Genomic DNA, 22575 nt, shown 5'->3' with positions numbered 1-22575 from the left:
TTGTCCTTGACCTGCAAGAAAACTTTCAATGGCGGCAAATATGATCACATTAATTTTAATGTCTTTGAAAACACACAAATACACTGATTCAAAATAATGGAAATGATTAAATAGATTGTTGTAAGTTATTCAAACACAATTTTTGCCCTTTTACACTAGCAAAAATTGCCAGAAATTGCATGATCTTGCATGACAATTTAAAAAGATTTGATGACATAAATTTTACTTTTAGTTTTACTTTTTTTTTAAAGAATTTAGAAAGTTGCATGACAAAGTTGACATCAGAGGTTATGTAGTGACAAATAAAAGGTCATCAGTGTAGTATCCAGAAATTTAATTGGAGGGGAGGGGACTGGTCACCCTAAGATGGGGTGCTCCAATCATGCTTCAGTGATTCCCTATATATATATATATATTTTAAATCAACCAAATTTTTCCCTCATAGGGGGGGTCTCATTGGGGGATTCTGATCCAGGATCCCGCTTACTGTTTTGTCAGATTCCCGTATCCGGCTTATCTTCAATCTTCAATCTTTGTCGTGATGACAGAGTAAACTCTCTTGTAAATTATCCTCTCTTGTAAAATAATTATCACAAATGTAGTTTCTCCTTTGTACTTATATATTGTAGGTGGCGCTTTAAAAATATTATAGAATTATTGTATGAAGTGAAATAAATTTAAAAAATGGTTTATTAGGCCACACCAATTTAATTTCTTGTTCTACGGATTTTTGGACTCCAAAATTTGGGGCGAGCGAGCGATATGAAAATTTTAATAAAAAAATATTTAATTTGCAAATTTTTGAGGCGAAGCTTGAAAAGTAAAGGCGAGCGATTATTTTTTTTTTTGTAAACATAAAATAGTAGGTTTTGACAATATTAAAGCTTGATTTATCACTTGTACTTTGACATTTCTTTAATTTCTGAAGTAGTTTTTCCCTGTTCACCAAGAAATAATTGAATCTGGTCTATGTATGTGTGACTGACAATGAGACAATTCTCCATCCAAGTCATAATCAGTTTGGGGACAACCCTTAATGTTATAAATATCCCTTTTACATGTTTTATGAGGGATCAATATAAGTTATAATAGATTTGTTTGTACAAAAGGGCTCATATTTTCTCAAAGAACTATATATCTATCTGATATTAAATGGTCAAAACATGTCCAAGAATTTTGTAATATTCCTGGACTTTAACCATGTTAACACAATTTACTTTTAAGTTTAATATTATTCAAAATAAGTGGACCCCTCTTTTAGAAAAAGTTGTCTAAAATATGATGTATCTCTTCTCTTTTTGAGTACAACATTCTAAGTTTTCAAAGGTTTTGTATAGAAGAACTATACAAATTCTTGGTATTTCTATTTTCTTTTCTACATCAATAAAATGACCCCTTGTCTGAGGGAGGGTTATTCTCAACCTGATAATAACAAACACAGGTCAAAGTACGGCCTTTTACACAAGGCTTTGATACAGACCAAACAGCAGGCTATAAAGGATCCCAAAATCATTAGCGTACACAATTCGAACAGGAAAACAAACGATCTAATTTATATATCATGTATATCCAAACGGGAAAATACCAATGAACAACATCAACAAACGATAACTGCTGAACGACAGGCCCCTCAATCAATCAGGACAGGTGCATAAGCATGCAGCGGCTATGGATAGTTTTGTTTCGCCAGCATACAATATAACTGCAGTTGAAGGCAAATCCTTCAGAAGTTCTTTGTACTTTATTCTAACAACGAACATTTTTAGATAGGGAATATAAGCAAGGGGGAAAGTAACCAATATTTTGTTCTTTACAGGTTTTCGCTGTTATAAATTTATATCGGAGCACTCCCGCTTTGGATAAATAGGTTTTATGCTGAAACAAATATTCTCACAGATATTTACAAAGTGTGGTGGGGTGCTTTTATGTTTAAAATCGTTATATGCAGGTTAGACTGTGATTTTAAAAACAAATTTTGATATCTTTTCATAATATTTACAAAAAAAAACGGTGCGGGAAATGGACATGATTACATTTCCGGATGCGGGAAGCGGGAATATAAAAAAAATAAAAAAATTCTGTTTTGAAAAAAATAGGTGCGGGCGGGTCCGTCGAACAAGGAATCAAATTGGTGTGGCCTTAGGTTATTGAAATGGCATGAAAAATTAAAAATATAAAAAATTTAAAGAAATTTGTATCAAATTATCCACTAAAACGGTTTGTTTCCTCTATGTACTCCGCTAATAGTTGATTGATATTTTCTGCATTTGGCAAATTGATTGTTAATAAATTGTCTAGATCTGTAGGAATTTGTCCTGTTATGAAGTATATTTGATGAAATAATTTGTCTCTGGCATCTGAATACAGGTCACATTCAAAAAGGTAGTGTTGTACATTTTCTTTTTGTTTGCAGTGATGACAGGTTTCCGTGTTGATGTGCTGGTTTATTATAAATTGGTATGCATTTAATTTAGAATAACCTGTTCGTAAACTGTTGATTATGTTGTACATTTTTTTTGACGGGAAGTCTTTTTTAACTTTATCTTTAACTTCAGGATGAAATCTGAAATAGTGACGTCCACTATCACTATTTTCCCATCTGCGTTGCCATTTTTTTGTAACAGAATTTCTGGCTGCTTTTTTTACATCTTGTTTTGTAAACACTATATCATCAACGGCTAGTGTTTCTGCTTCTTTAGCAGCTTCTTTTGCCAAGGAGTCTGCCTCGTCATTTCCTTTTATGTTGGCATGTCCTGGTGTCCAGTTTAAGTTTATTAAAAATCCATGTTCGTTTAAATTTTTTATTTTCCCTTTGATTTCGTTAATGGTTTGATGATAGCTGTCACTTTCCCAATTGAGAGTTAAGATACCTAATGCTGTCTGACTGTCCGAAAATAAAGTTAAAGTATTAATTTGCTCTTTTGAAAAAGATTCTATGTAATCCAGAACCATTTTTATTGCTATAAGTTCAGCTAGCAAGATTGATCCTTTGTTAGAGACAGGTCTTTTTAATTTTTCTTCTTTATCATTAATGTAAATTATAGCTCCTGCACCGCAGGGGCCTGGATTTCCTAAACATGACCCATCTGTAAAAGCAACTGCTGTGTTTGGTGTTTGAGATTGGAGTTGTTCCGAGATGATTTGTTTTCCTTCCTCTATTTGGGCTGTTGTTCTGGATTTTGAGCTGCCTATGTTACGCCAGTAGTCAGGGGCTCTAATGACTGATACTAGACCTTGGTATTCATACTGCGGTTCTATCTTGTCTATATCAACCAATTCTGTATCTTTCATATCTTCAGTTTGTTGGTACATTTTTCCTAGTGGTGATATAAATTTTTCTGGATTTTTCTCCTCTTTCCAAATTTCAAATTTTCTTTTAATTGGGACATTATTACTATAAGAATTAATTTTTCCTAACTCTCTGATGGCCATTTCCTCTCTTCTTAAATCTATTGGTAATGTTCCACTAAGTACTTCTAATGCTTCAAGGGATGATTGGGATGGTAGATCTAAACACAATGCTAACCCTTTTCTTTGTATTTCATTTAATTTGTCTAGATGACTTGAAGTGCTGGATTGCCAAATACTACTAGCATAATTAAAAATTGAACATACTAAGCTGTCATATATTTGAATGAGTGTCTTTGTTGATATTAATGCTATTCCCTTGATTTCTCTTATAATTCCTAAAGATCTTTTGGCTTTCTTTACTGTAGATTCTATGTGACTATTGAAATTTAGTTGTTCATCTAGTTTTAATCCAAGTATAACTGGATTAGGGTTGTATTTTAGAATTGTGTTTCCAAGCTTTAGTTTGATATTTTGGACTTTATTTTTTTCTTTACTGAAAATACTGTACTCTGTTTTTTGAATGCTAAGTTTCATTCTCCAATCATTGCTCCATTTTTGTACTTGATTGAGATCTTTTTGCAATTTTTCTTGTATAACTTTTGGATCTGAATGTGAGTGCCAAATAGTTGCATCATCTGCAAACTTACAGCAGTCTGCAGACACGGATTTAAAAATATCTTTTATAAAAATATTAAACATGATTGGGGAGATAACAGATCCTTGTGGCAGACCAATACTGGTTTGAAACCAAGGACTTTTGTAATTGTTCACCATGCATCTAGCTTCTCGGTACACTATGTACGTAAGCAATTCTCAATTTATGGTCATTTCCCAGGTCCAGCTAGACCTCATTTCCCGTTTTCACAACACAATAATTTGACTTTTCCATGTCACGCTTACAAAAAATCGGCAATTCCGCTTAGATCCAAATGAGACCCACTCATAGAGGAGGTCCTAGGTCCCCCTGGATCAGCCTATGGCTGTGGTCATTCAGAGACAAATCAGCTAAACTCCCAACTGGTTCAATGTGTCTATACTATAGTATCAAAGAGCCTTTTTTTTTTTACAAGTGATCATGCACACCAACTCATTGTCAATGACAATACAGTCTCTCAGTCTTACAGAAGTCAGTAGACAATAGTTAATATGGAATTTAATATTAAATAATGCAGTCGTCAAAATAAGTTATTTGACTTAAATCATTGAACCAAGGATTCCTAACTAATATATATATATGTCCTTTGATGGTCCGAGACCACAATTGTCGTCCCTTGATTTTTGTTGTCCACGAATGTAGTCCCTAGTGTGGACAGTGTGTTACTTGCCAATTTTTTTTATACCCCTTCCAAATGTATTTCTCCATGTTTTATGCCTCAAATAGTAAGTCAAGGGATGAAATGACACTGTCAAAAAATTTGGGTAATGAATTTTTAAAGTAAAGAAGTGATTTGGCCCAGTTGAAAAAGGTTAAAAATGAGCACTTCGTAAGCTGTCAAAAGATTTCAAGACCCCCTTAACATAAAATTGTCCATATTTTGAGTTAGAGCCGAAGAAGTTTTCTATAATTTTGATATAATTTGTCCCAAAAGTAGTACAGCACACTGTAAAGTTTTATTGAGAAAGCGCTGGTAGGATTTTTTTAATTTGCATTTATTGTCTAAAAGAAATGCACTACGAAATAATTGTGGTCTTGGACCTGATGCACAGATAAGGTATCCAGTATCATCAGTTCGTTGTTTGTGGCCATTATCTGGTAGAAAAATGATTTTCTTTGCATAAGCCATAACAATGATAAAAGAAAACTAAAAAATATTGAACGTACAAACAAATCAAAGTCAAACAAACAACCAACTCCAAGAAAATAAATGTAAATACAACTTATGGCAGCCTGAATTAAATCAACTGTCGACAAAGAGATATGTCTCACCTGTCGGGAAAAAAAATCATTATAAGACAATCTAATTAATTCAGGGCCCTGAAACAGTTGACACACTTAGATGTACAAACAGCAATGTAACTTTATGGACAATATTGTCTATTGTAAGTAGTTCCTATCAAACTAACTCGATCATGAAACTTGACATTGAAAGTGTTAATTTATTGAAAGTCACAGGACCATGACCTAGGTGAAAGGGCCTTAAAATAGTTATCAAACTGATCTGTACGCCCGTACGAAAATTTCAACAGGAGTTCAACTGGACTTCAGCTGGACTTGAGACGTATTCCAGTCTGACTTTGAAAAGTCCAGTCTGACTTGAGCCGTACACGTACTTTTTCTTATACTTCGGTTATTTGCCAGCCGGTATTTTCTTAAAAGTCCAACCACACTTTTTGTAATTCTGACAAGAAAATAAAACGGCTGGACTTTTGAGGGAAATTATTCTTTCTGTAGAATGATCAGCAGGATTTTTGTCTTAGAAAATTTTACAGTCATTTATGAGCAGGAATTAAGACTTACAATATTTTCATCAGCCAAATCTGCCCTTACAGAAATAAAGTTTGTCACTAGGATTCTGATCTTTGAAAGGAACAATTTCTTTCAAAATGGAAAAGAGTTATAAATGCAAATTTGCAAGTTATAATAACGATATCATATTTTTTTACAATATACTTTAAGATCAAACTATCAGATGTGATCTTTTCCCCTGAAATTTTCAATTCCATTATAAAATATTTAAAATAGACTGTAAAATGAAAATTTAAATTTAATATACTACGTAGTAGGTGATATAATTTTGATAGTATTATATCCCAGTTAATATGTTTTCAACAATTATTTAACATTTTTACTTTTTCATGAAATAAAACCCCTAGCAAAATTACATCTATTAATAGGTTAAATTTATACATTTTCTAGTATATTTATATTTAATTAGATGAATGCATAAAATAAATAATTATCATCATTCTTTAAATTAATATCAATTAGAAACTTGAGCCATAACAGTGATTTAATAGCAGTATTATAGTCTTGTAGAGAGTGCCATCTGTTTTCAATTAACCTCAGTCTGGACAGGTCACAGGAAGTAGCATCTACACAGAGGTTGATCATGGGGCCATTTGAAGGATAACACATTTCTAAATATATATCTGCAATAACTATCACTTTTATTAAACATTTCTTAATTGAACAAATTAATAATTGATTTTCTTGTTTTTAATATATCACATATTCAAAATTAAGACATATGCAAGAAGTCATAAGAAGAAATTTTTTCACAGCTCCTTAAACAACCTCATGTATTGCATTAATACAACAAAATTTGAATTTGGAATAAACAGGAAGATGTGTCTTCTTTCTTAAACAAAATGAGAAATTTACATTGGATGTAAAGCAAATGTTTGTTCTTTTCACATTATATTAGAGAAGATGGATCCTTCTGACTGGCATCAATTTCAATTTAGGAAGATTGCTGTTTGCATGTATTTTGGATTGCATATTCTGGTAAGTACAATCTGATATGCTCTTTTTTCTTCAACATAGTAATGAAATGAGTACAACATTATAAATATATATTAGCTTAATTTTTATTTTTGAAGAGTAAAAAGAATTAAAAAAACTACATTAAATACTTAATTATGCAAAATATTTCAGTTTGAGTGATTTTCAAAGCTTTACTTTATTTTATGCACTTTAAATTTATTCAGTCTTAATATATAATCATGATAATTATAACCACACACTTTTAGGAGTAAGCATTTAGCTTCACAATTCCCCATTTCTTGATTTTGCCAGCAAGACAGTAGAAAAAAGAAAAAGAAATAAGCAGTACGTATATGCATAATGCCATCTGTTTTTTTTTTAATTTTCAGATTATAACAAGGGATGCATATCAAATCAGAAGAATCCACCATCTAAAGAAAAACTAAGCAGAAGTAATCAAGAGGGAGGGTTCTGCGGGGGTGGAACCCCCTCCCCGCCTAATTTTTTGTGGATCAGCCCCTGCTGAGATCATCTTTAAAGGTCAAACTTAACTTTTTGAAGTCCAGCTGAACTTTTATGAGTTCAGCTGAACTTTATAGAGGCCATATTTTTGCCAGAAATGCCGGCTGGATTTTTTCAGACGTACTTTTATGAAAGTCCAGCTGGACTTTCTGAACCGGACTCCTGCTAATTTAAATATTTCGAGCCGGTTTACGGCTAATTTCGCTGAAAGTCCAGCCGGGTTATCCATTATAAGACATTCAAAGAAAAGTCCAAATGATTATTATAAGTACGGTTCTCAGTACGGCTGCTGTCCAGCTGGAGTACGTGTCATGTTTTTCGTACGGGCGGCAGTGATAGTAATGCCACTTCACACAAAAGATGATTGATATATTACTAGTAGTTCACATCAAACTAACTTAAAGAAGAACACTTAACATTGAAAATGGCTATTTAGATCAGTCAGTGGGCCATGGCCAAGGGACAGGGCCTCAAAAATGTTGTCAAACTGATATATCTAAATGCTGTCATGTTCATTGTTGCACTTTTGTTGAAATTTGAACCAAATTGGACTCTTTACTTTAAATACTTACTTAAATACGTTTTTATATTTCCAGATTTAAAAAAACAAACTATTCAAAACCATGGCAATGAAGAGACGATTGTCAGACTATCTCCAAGGTAACAACCTCCCTGTGTCAACAGATTCAGGTGCAGTTCCTTTGTACAGAGCACAGAAAGTTAGCTTTAAACTGTTTCAACAAAAAGAAACTGTTCATATGAAATCATTGTATCCGTTTTTAACAAAATCTCAAATAAACTCAAAAGTTCGAGAACTGTGGAAAAATATGTCAGCGGATGAAAGACAGAATTTTAGTAAGACTGTTTTAACTAAAACACCAACCAAGTCTTCTCCATTTGCCAAACAAACCAAAAGAATGGGAAGCAATTCTTCAAGAGACAGACGAAGCAAATGTAGCATTTGGACAGACCAAAAAACAGAAGTAACATCTCCGGTATACAAGAGTGACTTTGATAGTCAGAACATCACATCCTCTCCAAATTGGTTGACAGAAACCTCTCCAATTCCAGCAACAAAGGATTACACCAAAACCAAATATCAACCAGATAATGTTATTCCTGAGATCATAGATGAAACTCCTAATAAACAGCCAGGAATATTGAAACAAACAGAAAATATAGGGTATTAATTTCAGAAATTGTATATTATTCACCAATGCTTACATGTAGTTTTCTACTTTACTTGTCACAATAAGTTTACAAACATAAAAGTTTTCTTTTTGTATGAAATATTTAAGATAAGCGTGACAAGTAAAACTTAAAAAGTTTATTCTAAAAATTATTAATTGACTTGTTTAAATTTTAAATATGTTTTTACACTGTGTAAATATATGTGTTTAGATAAGTAATTCTAATGGAGGTAGGCAGAGACATATATCTCTGAGGTAGTTAATCAATTTTGACAAATGTGATCGGTTTTGTTAAATTGTACTTAAATTTGAATTATCTCCCTTTAGAAAGATAAGTTTCAATAATAAAAGTACACTTTATTGTAACACACAGTATGTAAAATATGCAATAGGAAAGATGAAAATATCGTTTTTTTGCATGGCACTTCTAAAAAAAGGGCATAATAACAGTACTTAAAGTTACCATAAACTTTTAAAATATAGACTTAGCAGATTAAAAAAAAGTTAAATTTGCATGAAAGGAAAACATAAATTCATTGATTAAGCATATTAAAGGTTTTGTGATTGGAAATAATTTTTCAGTACATTTTTCGTGTTTAATGCTTTCCTTTTTATTTCTAGATATGAAGAGACCACACCACCGTCAAAAAAGAAGACTAAAGTAAGTTTTTCTCCATCAAAAACCACCACAGCTTCAATGTTGTCTGAAGTAAATAGTTCTCCTGTAAGCTCACAAGGATTCTCCTCTGAAGAAGACAGTACACTTATAAGGAGAAACAGTTGTAATTTTGATGATATTGACAACTTTTCTATTTGCATTGAAAGTGATGACCCAATGTCAGTTGCAACACATTTGGTGGTTAAAGAAGAAGTGCAAGAATCTGAAAAAGACAATGATCGAATCAAAGCTGTTCTAGTCAAAAATAATTCAAAAGATGATGGCAAAAAAGTTGATATTATAAATGAAATCAAATCTTCAAAAAAATCACCAAAAGATAAAAAGAATAAAAACCTTTCTGCAAAGAAATTATCACCTGAGATCATATCAACAAGAAGAACAAGGTCAGCTCAATCGACATCTCAACCTGAAAATAGTCAGTTCACAACTCCTATGACATTCAAATCAAACAAAAATTCAAATAGCACTAAATCAGACATAAGCAACTTCACAACACCTTTGATTTTGAAACCTAATTCTAACAACCTTACCGCCAAATCTGATATCCAGCAATATACAACACCTATGATGGATGATGCCACCATGCAACAACTGTTAGATGAAGCCAAGCAAGCTCCAAAGAAAAGACGATCAAAGGGAGGAGACAAGAATCAAAATAAAGAAGACATAGATAATGATAGTACTACTGATTTGAAGAAACACAAAGCAAGGACATCTTTGCTATGTCCAGATGAAGTGGAAAATAACTTTATTATTGATGCTTCGGGAGATGCCAAGGTTAACATCACAGACAATGAGAAAGCAACTGATTCACAACTGAGCATGCCAAAGTATTCATGTGAAGGAAATATGCCTGATGTTCTAGACTCAGACAATGAAAAGACAAGACTATCTGATTTTGAAGTTCCTTCTTTTCCACCTACAGGAGCATATTTTAGAGTACCTGATGAGGTTGAGGATGTAGAGTTGAGTGATTCAGACAATGACAATGCATTGGAGACTTGCAAGTCTAAAAGTACTTTTTCAGTTATGGAAACATTGAAGAGAATGAAAGAAGCCACATGGAAACAAATTTCTCCAATAAAATGCAGTCCAGTTATGTCACCAAAGATCTTATCTCCAGCTTTGTCTGGTATAAGTCAGGTAATATATAGTATCAGTTAAAAAAAGAAAGATTTCTTGTTTCAATTTCATTATCAAAAGTAATGTCAAAATAATGACAGAACTCATATTTTTTGTCTTCATATTTGAAAAAAGAAAAGAAAAGAGGAAACGTGAAATGTCTCATCTTTTTCTGCAAACATAAAACCCACGGAAAATAAGGTAAATGTATATATTACAAAACTCATAAACCAAAATACCTAACTTCAAATTGATTAAAAAAAATGAAAAGTCTGTAAAAACTGACAACATCAATGTTAACGACTACATGAATAACCAGTACCTTAAAAAATTTGAAAACAAGTCATATTCCTGACTTGGTACAGGCATTTTCTGAAGAAAATAGTTTGTTAAACCTGGTTTGACCTAGAAAAATATTAAAGTAAACTTCAAGGACTGACAATGTTTAATACATTCGATGAAAGTTATGTACAGGTAGACAATTACTGACTTACATTTGATTATTAACAATTTATGTGATATCTTTGTTCTTAGTCTTAGATAATGAGAATTTAAGAAGTAAAACCAAAGCTGAAAAAAGTTCACAAAAAAATAAAGTGCCAGGGTTCAATTATAAGGTTTGCTGATGAAATGGCACAAGTGAAAGTCACATTTGTAATAGTTGTGGATTTCATCATATTAAAGCATACTCTAATTAAATTTTTCTTCTAAAATTTGTTGCATGAGTTCTACATCCATTAATTCTGATTTCAGTTGTCTAGTGCATCATCAGATTCTAAAGTCAGCTTTGTTGAGTCAGGACATTCAAAAGACAACTCAAATGATGCTGAACCAGAAAACACTGAACCAGTAGTCCAGACAAACATGTATCAAAATCAGAAAACAACATTAGAAACTAATCAGCATAAAGAAAAGCTTACAATTTCACAAAAGCAGGAATATCCTAAGACTTACAAAGAAGATCTGGAAAAACTAGAGAATATTTCCACCAGCTCTGAGAAACAAAATATTCCATTGTCACATGATAATGATATAGCTTCAAAGCAGGAAAATAGATCAGATGAAGTAACAAAAGAAACCATGACCAAAACAGACATGCTTTCAGACTGCTGTCCAAAAGAAAGCTTAGAGGCAAACGAGAACATGAATGAAATTGTCTTGGAAACAAAAGTAATCAGAACTAAAAAGATAACTAGGATTGCTAGAAGAAAGACACCAAATAAAAATCAAGAAATGGTAATGTCTAAGAAAAATCAGTAGATCAAGAAATCCCTGAAAAAAAATCTCCTTGGCATGTTTTAATTTTTCTGATTGCTAAACTTTTTTTCTTTTTTTTTTATTTAAATCTTTTAGCCTTTCTTAATTCACCACAATGATCTAGTAAGAATCTCTTATCTGAATTGTGTGTATCACATTTCAATTTGGTTAGTCAAATGGTGCAGCCAAACCAAAGACTTGCAAATTGGTATTTGCTGTTTATCAGAGTCTATCCTCTAGGAGTAAAAGCAATGATTGGTGGGCATTGAGTCACAGTAACATGCCTTGGTTTGTTGACATGTCTTCCTGAAAACTGTTACCTTATCAACTAAAATCATAATCAGCCTGTAGTACAAAGCAATTAGCAAGGTTTATATTAATATTGTTCTCATCCTTAATATGCATTTAATTTGCCACTGAACATTATACCATTGGCATTGACTGTATATATTTACAATTTAAACAAAAACCAAAATAATGTTTCTACATTACTTGTTTAACTTAATGGAAAATGAGGGATAAAACCAATGCATTTGTCAAGCTCCATAGCGCTTATTCATTACCATACTTCATATGAAGGTAAACAAATTTTATTGAAATTTATACTGATACATTTTGATGTTTATTTTCCCAGACTAACCAGGACAAGCAACCATTATGTGAGCTGTTTTATGATTTGACTCCACCTGAACAAAAGCATACAAAACATTCAAACAGGAGGTAAGTATAATGGAATATTGTGGATTATCTCCCTTTATAAGTGTTACTTTAAGTGATTTGTTATTTGTATTAATTATTATGTACTTCCCAGTAGATGCAAGTAAATTGTTTATGTAATAAAATCCATGGCAATTGTCAGTATCATGCAGCTTTTTACAATTCAATATGTTACTCGTATGTTTCATCTTGTTTTCAACTTAATTTCTGAGGACAAAATTAAGATCAAGTTTGAAATTGACAATACATTTAAAATTTAGTTTGTGGTTAAAAAAAAGTGGTCAAGTTTGATATTAACAAAATTCACTTGATTGCTTCAAGAGTTATGGCCCTTAATTACTTTAACTATTCCACTGTTACCAAAAAGGTTTGAACCTTATATAGTCTAAAACTAATTTCAAGAAAATACTTCTACATATCTTTATAATAAATACCATCTGTTTTTGAAAATTTACACATAAATGAACATTTTTTAGTGTTTTTTGGCACAAACTGTGATGACATTAATACATGTTTAATAAAGCTTATTGGGTTTGTACATATTTATAACAGTCTAATTATATATAACTGCTGGAAATTTTTAATATTTAGTCGACAAAAAAAATCTTTCATATTTGATAACCCATGAATATTGAAACACTTGTTAAACCTATGATCTATTTTAAACTTTACAGATTAATAGCAAGTGCAGTTACACCAGGGAACAGCAACTTCAATTCACTGTTTGATGCAAAGGCAGAATCCATCTTTTAGTACTTTAGTAATGAAATGCATTGTTAGAACAATAATCATGAGAAGCTACTGTAATATCTGTAATATTTTTTTTTTATTTTCTTGTTATCAGAAGAGGGCTGTTTCATTGTGACCCAGACAGGCACTGAAAAATTTCAACAATGGCTTGTTGTCAAGTATTTTTTTCTGTACAATGAATCTTCCAATGAAATTATAAAATTGCCTCATAAATATGGGTACCCCATTTTCAAAGCACCTCCCTTGGGTGCCATGTATGTTTTACTGGAACACCCCTTCAAAGCTATTAAAGAAATGAAGTCCAAGGGTTTGGAGGTTTATAACCCAAGCTATACATGTATAAAATTTTGGTTTATTAATTCATAGTTGTTTAATGCCTCATATAAAAGTATTATAATGAAGTCAGTCACCATTATTTAGATTTTTATTAAGTAGCTCCTGACCCTTGTTTAATTATCTTATGGCATATTAATAAGAGAAACATTATTATTTGGCAAATGCTTGTATGGAATCATGAACTACAGTTGAGCCATTTTATATAATATATATATACTTTTGTTGTTACTTAGAAAGAATGTTAAGAAGACATTATAGACGAAGTTTGTTATCTTTTTTGTTTGTTATATATATATGTTAACAGTGAATTAACTTGTTCTTGTTTGATTTAATAAACTGTTGATTGCAAGATGAGTTTTGTGGTACATGTTGATAAGTATTATGTATAAGTTTCATAAATTTGGTTGAGGCAAACTTATAAATTTAGAAAATGGAAATGAAAAATTCAGCATTTTTTTCCATTTGTTAAGGAGCATAACTCTGGAACAATAACAGTGACACCCCTTAATTTCAAACTTGATCCGTGACTTGTGATATAAATAAGCATTGTGTATAAGTGTCATAACTTTTGGCAATATTTCCTTTTGTATAGGGGCATTACTAGAATGGAATAAGTGATGCAACCAAAATTCCATCTTTATCTGTGTTTTTGTGGTATATAAGCATTGTGTATAGGTTTCATAACATTTAGTTGATGCAAATTCAAGTTAGAGAACTGAAACCAATATCAGGATGTACAGACATATGGACAGATGGACAGACAAGGGTAAAACTTTTAATGCCTCCTCATCACAAGGCATAAAAATATACTAGAGGATAGAAAGTGTGATCTTCACTTAACTTTAGGCATTAAGTTTTACCTTTGTCCATCTGTACATCTATCATCAATACATACAAGCTCTTTCACTGATACAACAATTTGTATATGATGGTCCCTTTAAGAAGTCCATCTATCATTGTTCTTGATATGGTTTTGAAAGAAGAGTGCAAACGCTGAAATGTCTTTGTAATTTGGGTTTATGTTGAAAGCCCTAAATATAAAGTTTTACAACAAGTATCACTATAACTTATCATGATCAAAGAAAATGAGGTCAGAAATACACCTTACAATCATTCCATACATTAAATATAAGTAGACCTTTTGCTTGTAGTATCTGATATATGAAATTTACCATGAAAACTTATTGTGAACCTTGTTGACGGATCCATGTAATTAGGCTGGGGTCAGATGAAAACTGTCAGACAAACTTGAAGACCTTGTAAAGTATGCACATATAAAGTAATCCTCATTTATTACTCATAATAAGGATGAAATAAACATTTTTTTCAAGTAGTCACAGAAGCATGAAAATGAGGTCAATGACAATGGACATGTGACGGACAGAAACTTCATAAGATGAGGCATTTAAATACAAAGTATGAAGCATCCAGATCTTTAAAACTTCAAAGTATTGATCTAATGCTGCAGCTGCTGACGGATCACTATCCCTGTGTCTAGTTATCTGTGACAGAAGTCACAGGCTGGACTTTAAACTGTTCATATTTCTAAACATTTAAATTTTGGCATTACTGTTGGAATGTTGTTTTCATGTTGTCTGGTTCAATGATAAAATCACGAGCAATAACTGACTTTTCAATTGATGATTGCAATTTTCAAAATCAAAAAGGGCATTACTTTAGAACAACAAGTTACTCACTGCCAAATCTTAACTCTGTCTGCAAGTTTTAGTCCCTAGCATTGTGTACGAGTTTCATAAAATATGCATGAGGCAATGAAAAGTTATAGTGCAGAAACAAATAATTAACACTTTAAAATGACCAATTTGCCTAGTGGCAGAGGCATAAAAAAGAAAGTGAACTATTTAAAATATGGAGAAGTAATTTGATTGCAATTTGGATAAATACCAAACAGGGTTATGGGAGTCCAAATGACATGGATTTAAGAAACTCTCGGTCAAGTTTAATTGCTTTATTTTGTGTTATGGACTTATTTTTGCTAGTCTTAATTGGATTTCATTTTCAGAAATTTGAAGCATAACTGTTTGAAACTTTTGGTACTTGCAAGTACAATTCAAGCTATGAAGGAATTTTATAAAACAAAAATTGTTGTTTTGCAGGGATACAATTAATGAGGGAAATAACATCATATCTAACTTCTAAGTACTACACCCTAATAAAAGACTCCCTCTGCAGAAATCTGATACCATACTCTAACATTAATTCACAAGACAAAACATTGGTTTTTTTTCTGATTTTACTGTACTAACATAAAAACATTTTACAAACTTTTTGTTATGGAATAGAAATTTTACAAACAAATTACAATGAGGATTTATTTTGTTTTCATCATCTCAACATTCTAATGTTACATAATTCTGGAAGATAATAATGTTTTGTTCAAAGAATGACTGTCTACTCATAGCTTACAATAAGCTGAATTTATAAACCAATTTTCAAATACATCTCGTGTTTTAAAAATTCTGTATATAAAAATCAGGCAACAACCTGCATGGGTAGTGAAAAATCTGACAAAATGTACCATTGATGACAGAATAAAAAACCAAGTAAACTGAAAAGGTTAAAGTTAAAAATATTACAGTACAAGGACTCATACATACAGATATACATTTGATAATTTCATAAACATAAAACCTGTAATTTTGTGAGAAAAAAACAAATCAAAATACAGCTAAAATTTATGTAGGAATATGTACAACTATCATGTAAAATAAAAAGATTGTAGCAAACATGAATTTTAAATTTTGATGGATAAATACAAATAAAACCAGATGCTCCGCAGGGCATAGCTTTATACGACCGCAGAGGTTGAACCCTGAACGGTTGGGGCAAGTATGGACACAACATTCAAGCTGGATTCAGCTCTAAATTTGGATTGTGATTAAATAGTTGACACAGCATAGGTTTCTGACACAGAATGAATGTGTTCTAATGAACTTAAAATTTTTGTTTTCTCTTAGAGCAATTCACTATGCTGTTGAATATTAATCCTCTCAAAAAAATGTTTGAAGAAATTTTCTTTTTTATTTATGAAATTTCAAATGAGAAAAATTGAACCCAATTTTTTTAATCACATCCCCCTTTCCCTTATTCCAAAACTAATCTCAATTAAAATTTCTAATGGATTTTGCAACAATAACTACTCATTTAAATACATCATAAAATATTAAGATGTAAAAAAACTGCTTGTTATCACTGAATGGTAAAGATTATTTTAATTTATCAGTTGGTAGTAAAAAGTGAATATACATTGTATATTGTATATAACAAAGATTTAAGTTGATTCTGGACAAAGAAAGATAACTCCAATTAAAAAAAAATCTTGCTATTGCACAATATTTTGCAATTAGATATTTCTTGCTTACTATTCTGGACAAAGAAAGATAACTCTAATTAAAAAAAAATTTGCTATTTCACAATATTGTGCAATTAGATATTTCTTGCCATTTACAAAACTGTGCAATTGAAAAGACTTGCTATTGCACAATACTTAATATAATAATTTTAGATCCTGATTTGGACCAACTTGAAATCTGGGCCCATAATAAAAAATCTAAGTACATTTTTGGATTCAGCATATCAAAGAACCCCAAGATTTCAATTTTTGTTAAAATCAGACTAAGTTTAATTTTGGACCCTTTGAACTTTAGTGTAGACCAATTTGAAAGCAGGACCAAAAATGAAGAATCTACATACACAGTTAGATTTGGTATATCAAAGAACCCCATTTATTCAATTTTTGATGAAATCAAACAAAGTTTAATTTTGGACCCCGATTTGGACCAACTTGAAAACTGGGCCAATAATCAAGAATCTAAGTACATTTTTAGATTCAGCATATCAAAGAACCTAACTGATTCATTTTTTGTCAAAATCAAACTAAGTTTAATTTTGGACCCTTTGGACCTTAATGTAGACCAATTTGAAAACGGGACCAAAAGTTAAGAATCTACATACACAGTCATGACAGTTAGATTCGGCATATCAAAGAACCCCAATTATTCAATTTTGATGAAATCAAACAAAGTTTAATTTTGGACCCTTTGGGCCCCTTATTCTGTTGGGACCAAAACTCCCAAAATCAATACCAACCTTCCTTTTATGGTCATAAACCTTGTGTTTAAATTTCATAGATTTCTATTTACTTATACTAACGTTATGGTGCGAAAACCAAGAAAAATGCTTATTTGGGTCCCTTTTTGGCCCCTAATTCCTAAACTGTTGGGACCTAAACTCCCAAAATCAATACCAACCTTCCTTTTGTAGTCATTAACATTGTGTTTAAATTTCATTGATTTCTATTTACTTAAACTAAAGTTATTGTGCGAAAACCAAGAATAATGCTTATTTGGGCCCTTTTTTGGCCCCTAATTCCTAAACTGTTGAAACAAAAACTCCCAAAATCAATCCCAACCGTTCTTTTGTGGTCATAAACCTTGTGTCGAAATTTCATAGATTTCTATTAACTTAAACTAAAGTTATAGTGCGAAAACCAAGAAAATGCTTATTTGGGCCCTTTTTGGCCCCTAATTCCTAAAATGTTGGAACCAAAACTCCCAAAATCAATACCAACCTTCCTTTTGTGGTCATAAACCTTGTGTTAAAATTTCATAGATTTCCATTCACTTTTACTAAAGTTAGAGTGCGAAAACTAAAAGTATTCGGACGACGACGACGACAACGACGCCGACGACGCCAACGTGATAGCAATATACGACGAAAAATTTGAAAAATTTTGTGGTCGTATAATAATATTCCCCTTGGCTAATCCTTACAGAATATTAAAAAAAATGTTGATTTAGATCATGATCTATAGAAAATCAATTGTTAATATCATTTATTAGCAATTTCAACATTAACAAATACAAATGCTATATGAAGATAAAGATGCCTTTTAACAAAACATAATATGTATGTGGTACTTTCAAATATTGATAAGATGTATGAAGTAAAGCAGCATCGCTTTTATACTCTGATGTATGACTTGGTTTTGTCTTCTTTTCATACAAGAAAATTTTCAATTCTCTCTGTTCTCCAATTCAATTTTATAATACATGACCAAGCTTGCATCTAATTTGCTTCACATAACTCTTTTAGACTCATATCATTCATCAACAAATATACACACAAACACATGTATAAAATGACAGTCTCTCTATTCTTACACTCTTGTATCTTGCTGATTTGTACAAACAGATTGTATCATTTTGATGACCCCCCAAACCCTGAGAATCCCATAACAGCAGCCATGTCAGGATCAATGTTTAAGTTCAATTCTCCTTCTGCTTTTCTTTTTCTGTCTGCCTTCTTTTCTTTTTTGTATGATTTCTGTCTTTCTTCCTAAAAACAATAGAAATAGATTTAAAACTTGAATAAATTTACACAAAAATACCTTTCTTACTTCTCTCCTGTGTGAATAAAATTCACATAAAGTGTATTCTATTTCAATAAAAGTTTTTAAGAAAAATGAACATAGGGAATATTTAAAAGCACTTATCAGGTGACCACACCATCCACAGATTTTTTACCTGACATATATGTAGGACTCGGAGGTGCGATGGGGACGCGGAAGTGCGATGGTCACGCTGAAGTGCGATGGTTCACGCCGAAGTGCGATGGTTTATATAGATATAGAACTCGGAGATGCGATGGGACGCTGAAGTGCGATGGTCCACGCTGAAGTGTGATGGTTCATTCGCTGAAGTGCGATGGTCATGTTGGACCATTATATGTTATTATAATAAGAAGCATGATAAATAAAATTTAGAAAGCAAAAATGCATAAATGCATTAATTAAAACAATAATTAAAATTTTCGTAGATAATTGTAAATGCTAAAATATAGCTATTCCTTAAATAATACAAAAGTTTGCGTTAATGTAACTTATATATTCGCGCGTTTTAAAACAAGTTACCATGACGTTAAATATTATGACGTTTTGAAATACAACGTTTCTTAAAGAAAATGGTATGGAATTGCAGGATGGAAAAGAAGATTTTGTTGACGAAGGCTTTGTTATAACAAACGAACGTAAAAAAAAGGTTACAAACGATCCAAGTCCGGAACAGTTTTGGGCAGTGCAGGATGAGGTTTTTTCAATATGCAAGGCAAAATATACCAACAAATCATGGGGAGCGAAAAGAATAAAGGATGCCCTAGGTCTTCAGATGGGAGAAACTAGTATAAGAAAATATGTGTCAAATTTTTTATACGACAAAGACTTGGACAGTATATTTTACAGGAGCACGACTGTTACTGAATTCCACAGAAAGGTCTTGTCAAAAGGTGAACTTTTGGAAGAAATACAAAAAAATCACAAAACTGATCATAGAAAAAGTGATACGGTGTACGAAACTCTGAGGAAGTCTTTTTTCCCAGTAGTTCGGGAAAACATTCGTTTACTGTTTAAGCTGAACATTAAATGCCAACAGTGTCTTTCGGCAGTTGATTTACCTAAAACTCAAAGAACAAGAAGGCCAATTCCAGCAACCTATCCCAACAGTAGATGGCAAATGGACCTCAAGAAGATGCCTCCGTCACATGGTTACAACTACATATGCAATATTGTAGATTGCTACAGCAGATTTGCATTTGGTGGGTGCATTAAGCACAAAACAGCAAAAGAAGTGGCTACAGTGATTTTACGCTTTATATACATTTTTGGACCACCTAGAATTTTACAAACTGACAATGGAAAGGCGTTTAATAATGAAGACTTAACAGAAGTTATGGCAGAATTTAAAACAAGAAAAATTAACGGAAGGCCTTACCATCCCCAATCACAAGGTAATGTTCTGCATTTATTATTAATTTTTAAGAGGCATTCATAATGTTTGCTGAATAAATAGTGATAGATGGTAATTTTAAAATAAAAAGATTAATTTAAGTCATTTTAAATAGATAAATTAGTTTAAAATAGTTTAATATAAACTCAAAATAATATTTATATATCACTTGATATCAAATACATTCATTTACCAATAATATTATTGTCTTTTTATATTAAAAAAGTTATTTGTGGTAAATGAACATAAGACAAAATAAAGTCACACAAATTTATAAATTAAAATAGATTTCAAATAAGATAATGTTTTTAATGTGGTTTTCATTTATTACTAACACATTAAGATATACATTTGTAAGTATGCTTTTATTTAAAGGTCGAGTTGAAAGGTTTAACAGAACAGTTGTTGCCTACTTCAGAACAGCTTTTGTTGATAGTCGGGACTGGCCGAGTATGTTAGACGAATTTTACTATAAGTACAACAGCAGAGTTAATAAATCTACCAAACCTTTGACACCATATCAGAGATTTTATAAAAGACCAAATTTCTGTGTTGCGTTAGAAGATCAGGTAAAATATTAATATCATATATTTTTTTAGATTATTTTAAGTTTTTTAGCATTTTTATATGAATTTTATACAACATTTGATATATATGTTTTGCACATTTTAGACATCATTAGATATATAATAACTTCATGGAGAAAAAGAGTGGTTTTTACGTGTACAGTGGCCAATATTTCATGCAAGTTAATACATGTAACAGTATTATTTTCGAAAAATATTTTTAATTGAAAATGCTTTAACATTTTTTATTTAAACAATTTTCACTTTCAATACGTTGACGTACATGTATTATATATTGGTATAAAAACGTCCAGTAGCAAGTATTTTATACATATTTATAAGTGTACTAATAAGGAATAATATATAACATCCAAAAGGCTTAAGCATTTTTATGTTTTAAAATTTAAACAATTTACACTATGAGTTCGCTGAAGTTGTATAAATTAAATAAAAAAGTCCAGTTGCAAATATTTCATACATGTTTAAAACCATATTACTTAATAATTATCCTATAAATCTTTCAATATTAGGTACCAATATGCAATTTGACATCAGAAGAAAAGGCATTTTTGAATAGTGCACACCTGGATGTAGAAGATAATGTTGAAACAGAAGAATTAACAGTAGAAAATACAGAAGTCAATGAAAATAGTCAGGTATTATTGTATTTTTGATTTATTTGATAAACAACTGCTGAACAGCATGAATTAAATGGTGAAGTAAAAGGTGTAGTTACCAAGAAAAAATCACAGGATACAGTAAACGAGAAACATAGTTTTAGTTTTAACAGTTTAAAACAAACGGTATGTTTTTTAATAACTGCTTTGAATATTTTTCTTTTATATAAAAAAGAAAATGTGGTACATGTATGATTTCTTATGAGACTTTCCACAAGAGACCAAATGGCACAACAATTTTAAACAGCTTTTAATGATAGGCTACCGTAAGTTCTTTAACAATGAGCAAAGCCCATACCGTATAGTTAGCTTTAAAAACAGCTCAGTAAAAAACAAATGTAAAACTTTTTAAACGAGAAAACTAGCTGCCTAAAAGGGGCGAAAGATTCGAAAGGAGCAGTTAAACTCATAAATCGAAAATAAACTGACAACGCCATACATGGTTAAAATTAAAACAAACAAAAATAATAGTACACATGCAACAACATAAAAAACTGAAGACTAAGCAACACGAATTCTAGCAAAAACTAGGAATGATACCATGTGCTCCGGAAGAGTAAGCAGATACTGCTCCACATGTGGCACCAGTCGTGTTGGAACATGCACATACATACAGCATGTGGCAGGGTTAAACCTGTAAGAGAGATCCCAACCATACCTCTAACATCGGACAGTCACGGTGTAACAGTATTTAACTGTTTTTAAGTAAAAATACATGTATATAACTCTTGTACTCAAGATTGTTTTTTACAAAACGGTGCAAACAAGCTAATTATCTTAGTTTTTTATACTGTTTGTTCATTAGTTTTATTTATAAAGATTGTTTTTAAAAAGAAAAAGAAAAAGAAAATGTTTCTTAAGAAAGAATATTTATGCAAATATTGCCATTTTGGTCTAGTGGTAATTATATATGAATACAGCGTTTAAAATTATGACTATTTATACAAATGATTTACTACAGGAACAAGTTAAGGACAGCAGCACTACACTACAATCTGCGCATACAGATAGGGTATCTATTGTACATGTACCAGAGTGTGCACATATGGACGATTTATCTATTGCGCCAGTACAAGAGAGACAATTGTCAAATCAGGAGTATATGGAAAATATGTGGAGACGGAAACTAGAAAAGATTGTAAGATTTTTTTCATATTCTATATATCTTTTTAGTTTTAGTT

General features: G+C 31.5%; 4 protein-coding genes across 6 annotated transcripts in view; 2 read left to right on the top strand and 2 right to left on the bottom strand.

Moving 5' to 3' along the window:
• The first annotated feature begins 7 nt into the window (after nucleotides 1-7).
• Nucleotides 8-13697, top strand: LOC139485442 (cylicin-1-like). 3 transcript variants are annotated; one of them, XM_071269936.1, is made up of 7 exons: nucleotides 17-120; nucleotides 2414-2457; nucleotides 7894-8480; nucleotides 9109-10309; nucleotides 11042-11524; nucleotides 12180-12265; nucleotides 12937-13697. In XM_071269936.1, the coding sequence occupies exons 3-7, from the start codon at nucleotides 7921-7923 to the stop codon at nucleotides 13013-13015; spliced, it is 2409 nt and encodes an 802-aa protein (XP_071126037.1). In that variant the 5' UTR covers nucleotides 17-120; nucleotides 2414-2457; nucleotides 7894-7920; the 3' UTR covers nucleotides 13016-13697. The 3 variants fall into 3 exon arrangements, with proteins under 3 accessions (XP_071126036.1, XP_071126038.1, XP_071126037.1); XM_071269935.1 differs by lacking the exon at nucleotides 2414-2457 and having other exon boundaries at nucleotides 8-120; XM_071269937.1 differs by lacking the exons at nucleotides 2414-2457; nucleotides 12180-12265 and having other exon boundaries at nucleotides 8-120.
• Nucleotides 2203-4125, bottom strand: LOC139484055 (uncharacterized). The gene has a single exon (XM_071267778.1). It carries the CDS (start codon nucleotides 4123-4125, stop codon nucleotides 2203-2205), a length of 1923 nt encoding a protein of 640 aa, XP_071123879.1.
• Nucleotides 13698-18186: 4489 nt separating the features above from the next.
• The window catches only part of LOC139486750 (zinc finger matrin-type protein 2-like), a 12723-nt gene continuing 8334 nt past the window's right edge, over nucleotides 18187-22575 (bottom strand). Inside the window, exon 6 of the mRNA XM_071271683.1 lies at nucleotides 18187-18706. Coding sequence (XP_071127784.1) covers nucleotides 18569-18706 — 138 coding nt within the window. The 3' untranslated portion in view covers nucleotides 18187-18568. The remainder of the gene's footprint in view (nucleotides 18707-22575) is intronic.
• Nucleotides 19218-22575, top strand: part of LOC139485441 (uncharacterized) — a 5303-nt gene continuing 1945 nt past the window's right edge. Inside the window, exons 1-4 of the mRNA XM_071269934.1 lie at nucleotides 19218-20152; nucleotides 20527-20720; nucleotides 21248-21373; nucleotides 22356-22532. Coding sequence (XP_071126035.1) covers nucleotides 19336-20152; nucleotides 20527-20720; nucleotides 21248-21373; nucleotides 22356-22532 — 1314 coding nt within the window. The 5' untranslated portion in view covers nucleotides 19218-19335. The remainder of the gene's footprint in view (nucleotides 20153-20526; nucleotides 20721-21247; nucleotides 21374-22355; nucleotides 22533-22575) is intronic.

Source organism: Mytilus edulis, chromosome 8 (genome assembly GCF_963676685.1).
Source record: "Mytilus edulis chromosome 8, xbMytEdul2.2, whole genome shotgun sequence".
In the NCBI taxonomy this organism is placed as follows: Eukaryota; Metazoa; Mollusca; class Bivalvia; order Mytilida; family Mytilidae; genus Mytilus; species Mytilus edulis.
Note: the sequence above shows the minus strand (reverse complement) of the source record. Positions and strands in the feature narration are given on the sequence as shown.

What these genes read in the sequence shown, in the direction of transcription:
- LOC139484055 (XM_071267778.1), bottom strand. Translation starts at nt 4,125, where the DNA reads ATGGTGAACAATTACAAAAGTCCTTGGTTTCAAACCAGTATTGGTCTG.
- LOC139485442 (XM_071269935.1), top strand. Translation starts at nt 7,921, where the DNA reads ATGGCAATGAAGAGACGATTGTCAGACTATCTCCAAGGTAACAACCTC. An exon ending in AAACAAACAGAAAATATAGG is followed by an intron (nt 8,481 to 9,108) that starts GTATTAATTTCA and finishes TTTTATTTCTAG; the next exon opens with ATATGAAGAGACCACACCAC. An exon ending in CAAATAAAAATCAAGAAATG is followed by an intron (nt 11,525 to 12,179) that starts GTAATGTCTAAG and finishes TTATTTTCCCAG; the next exon opens with ACTAACCAGGACAAGCAACC.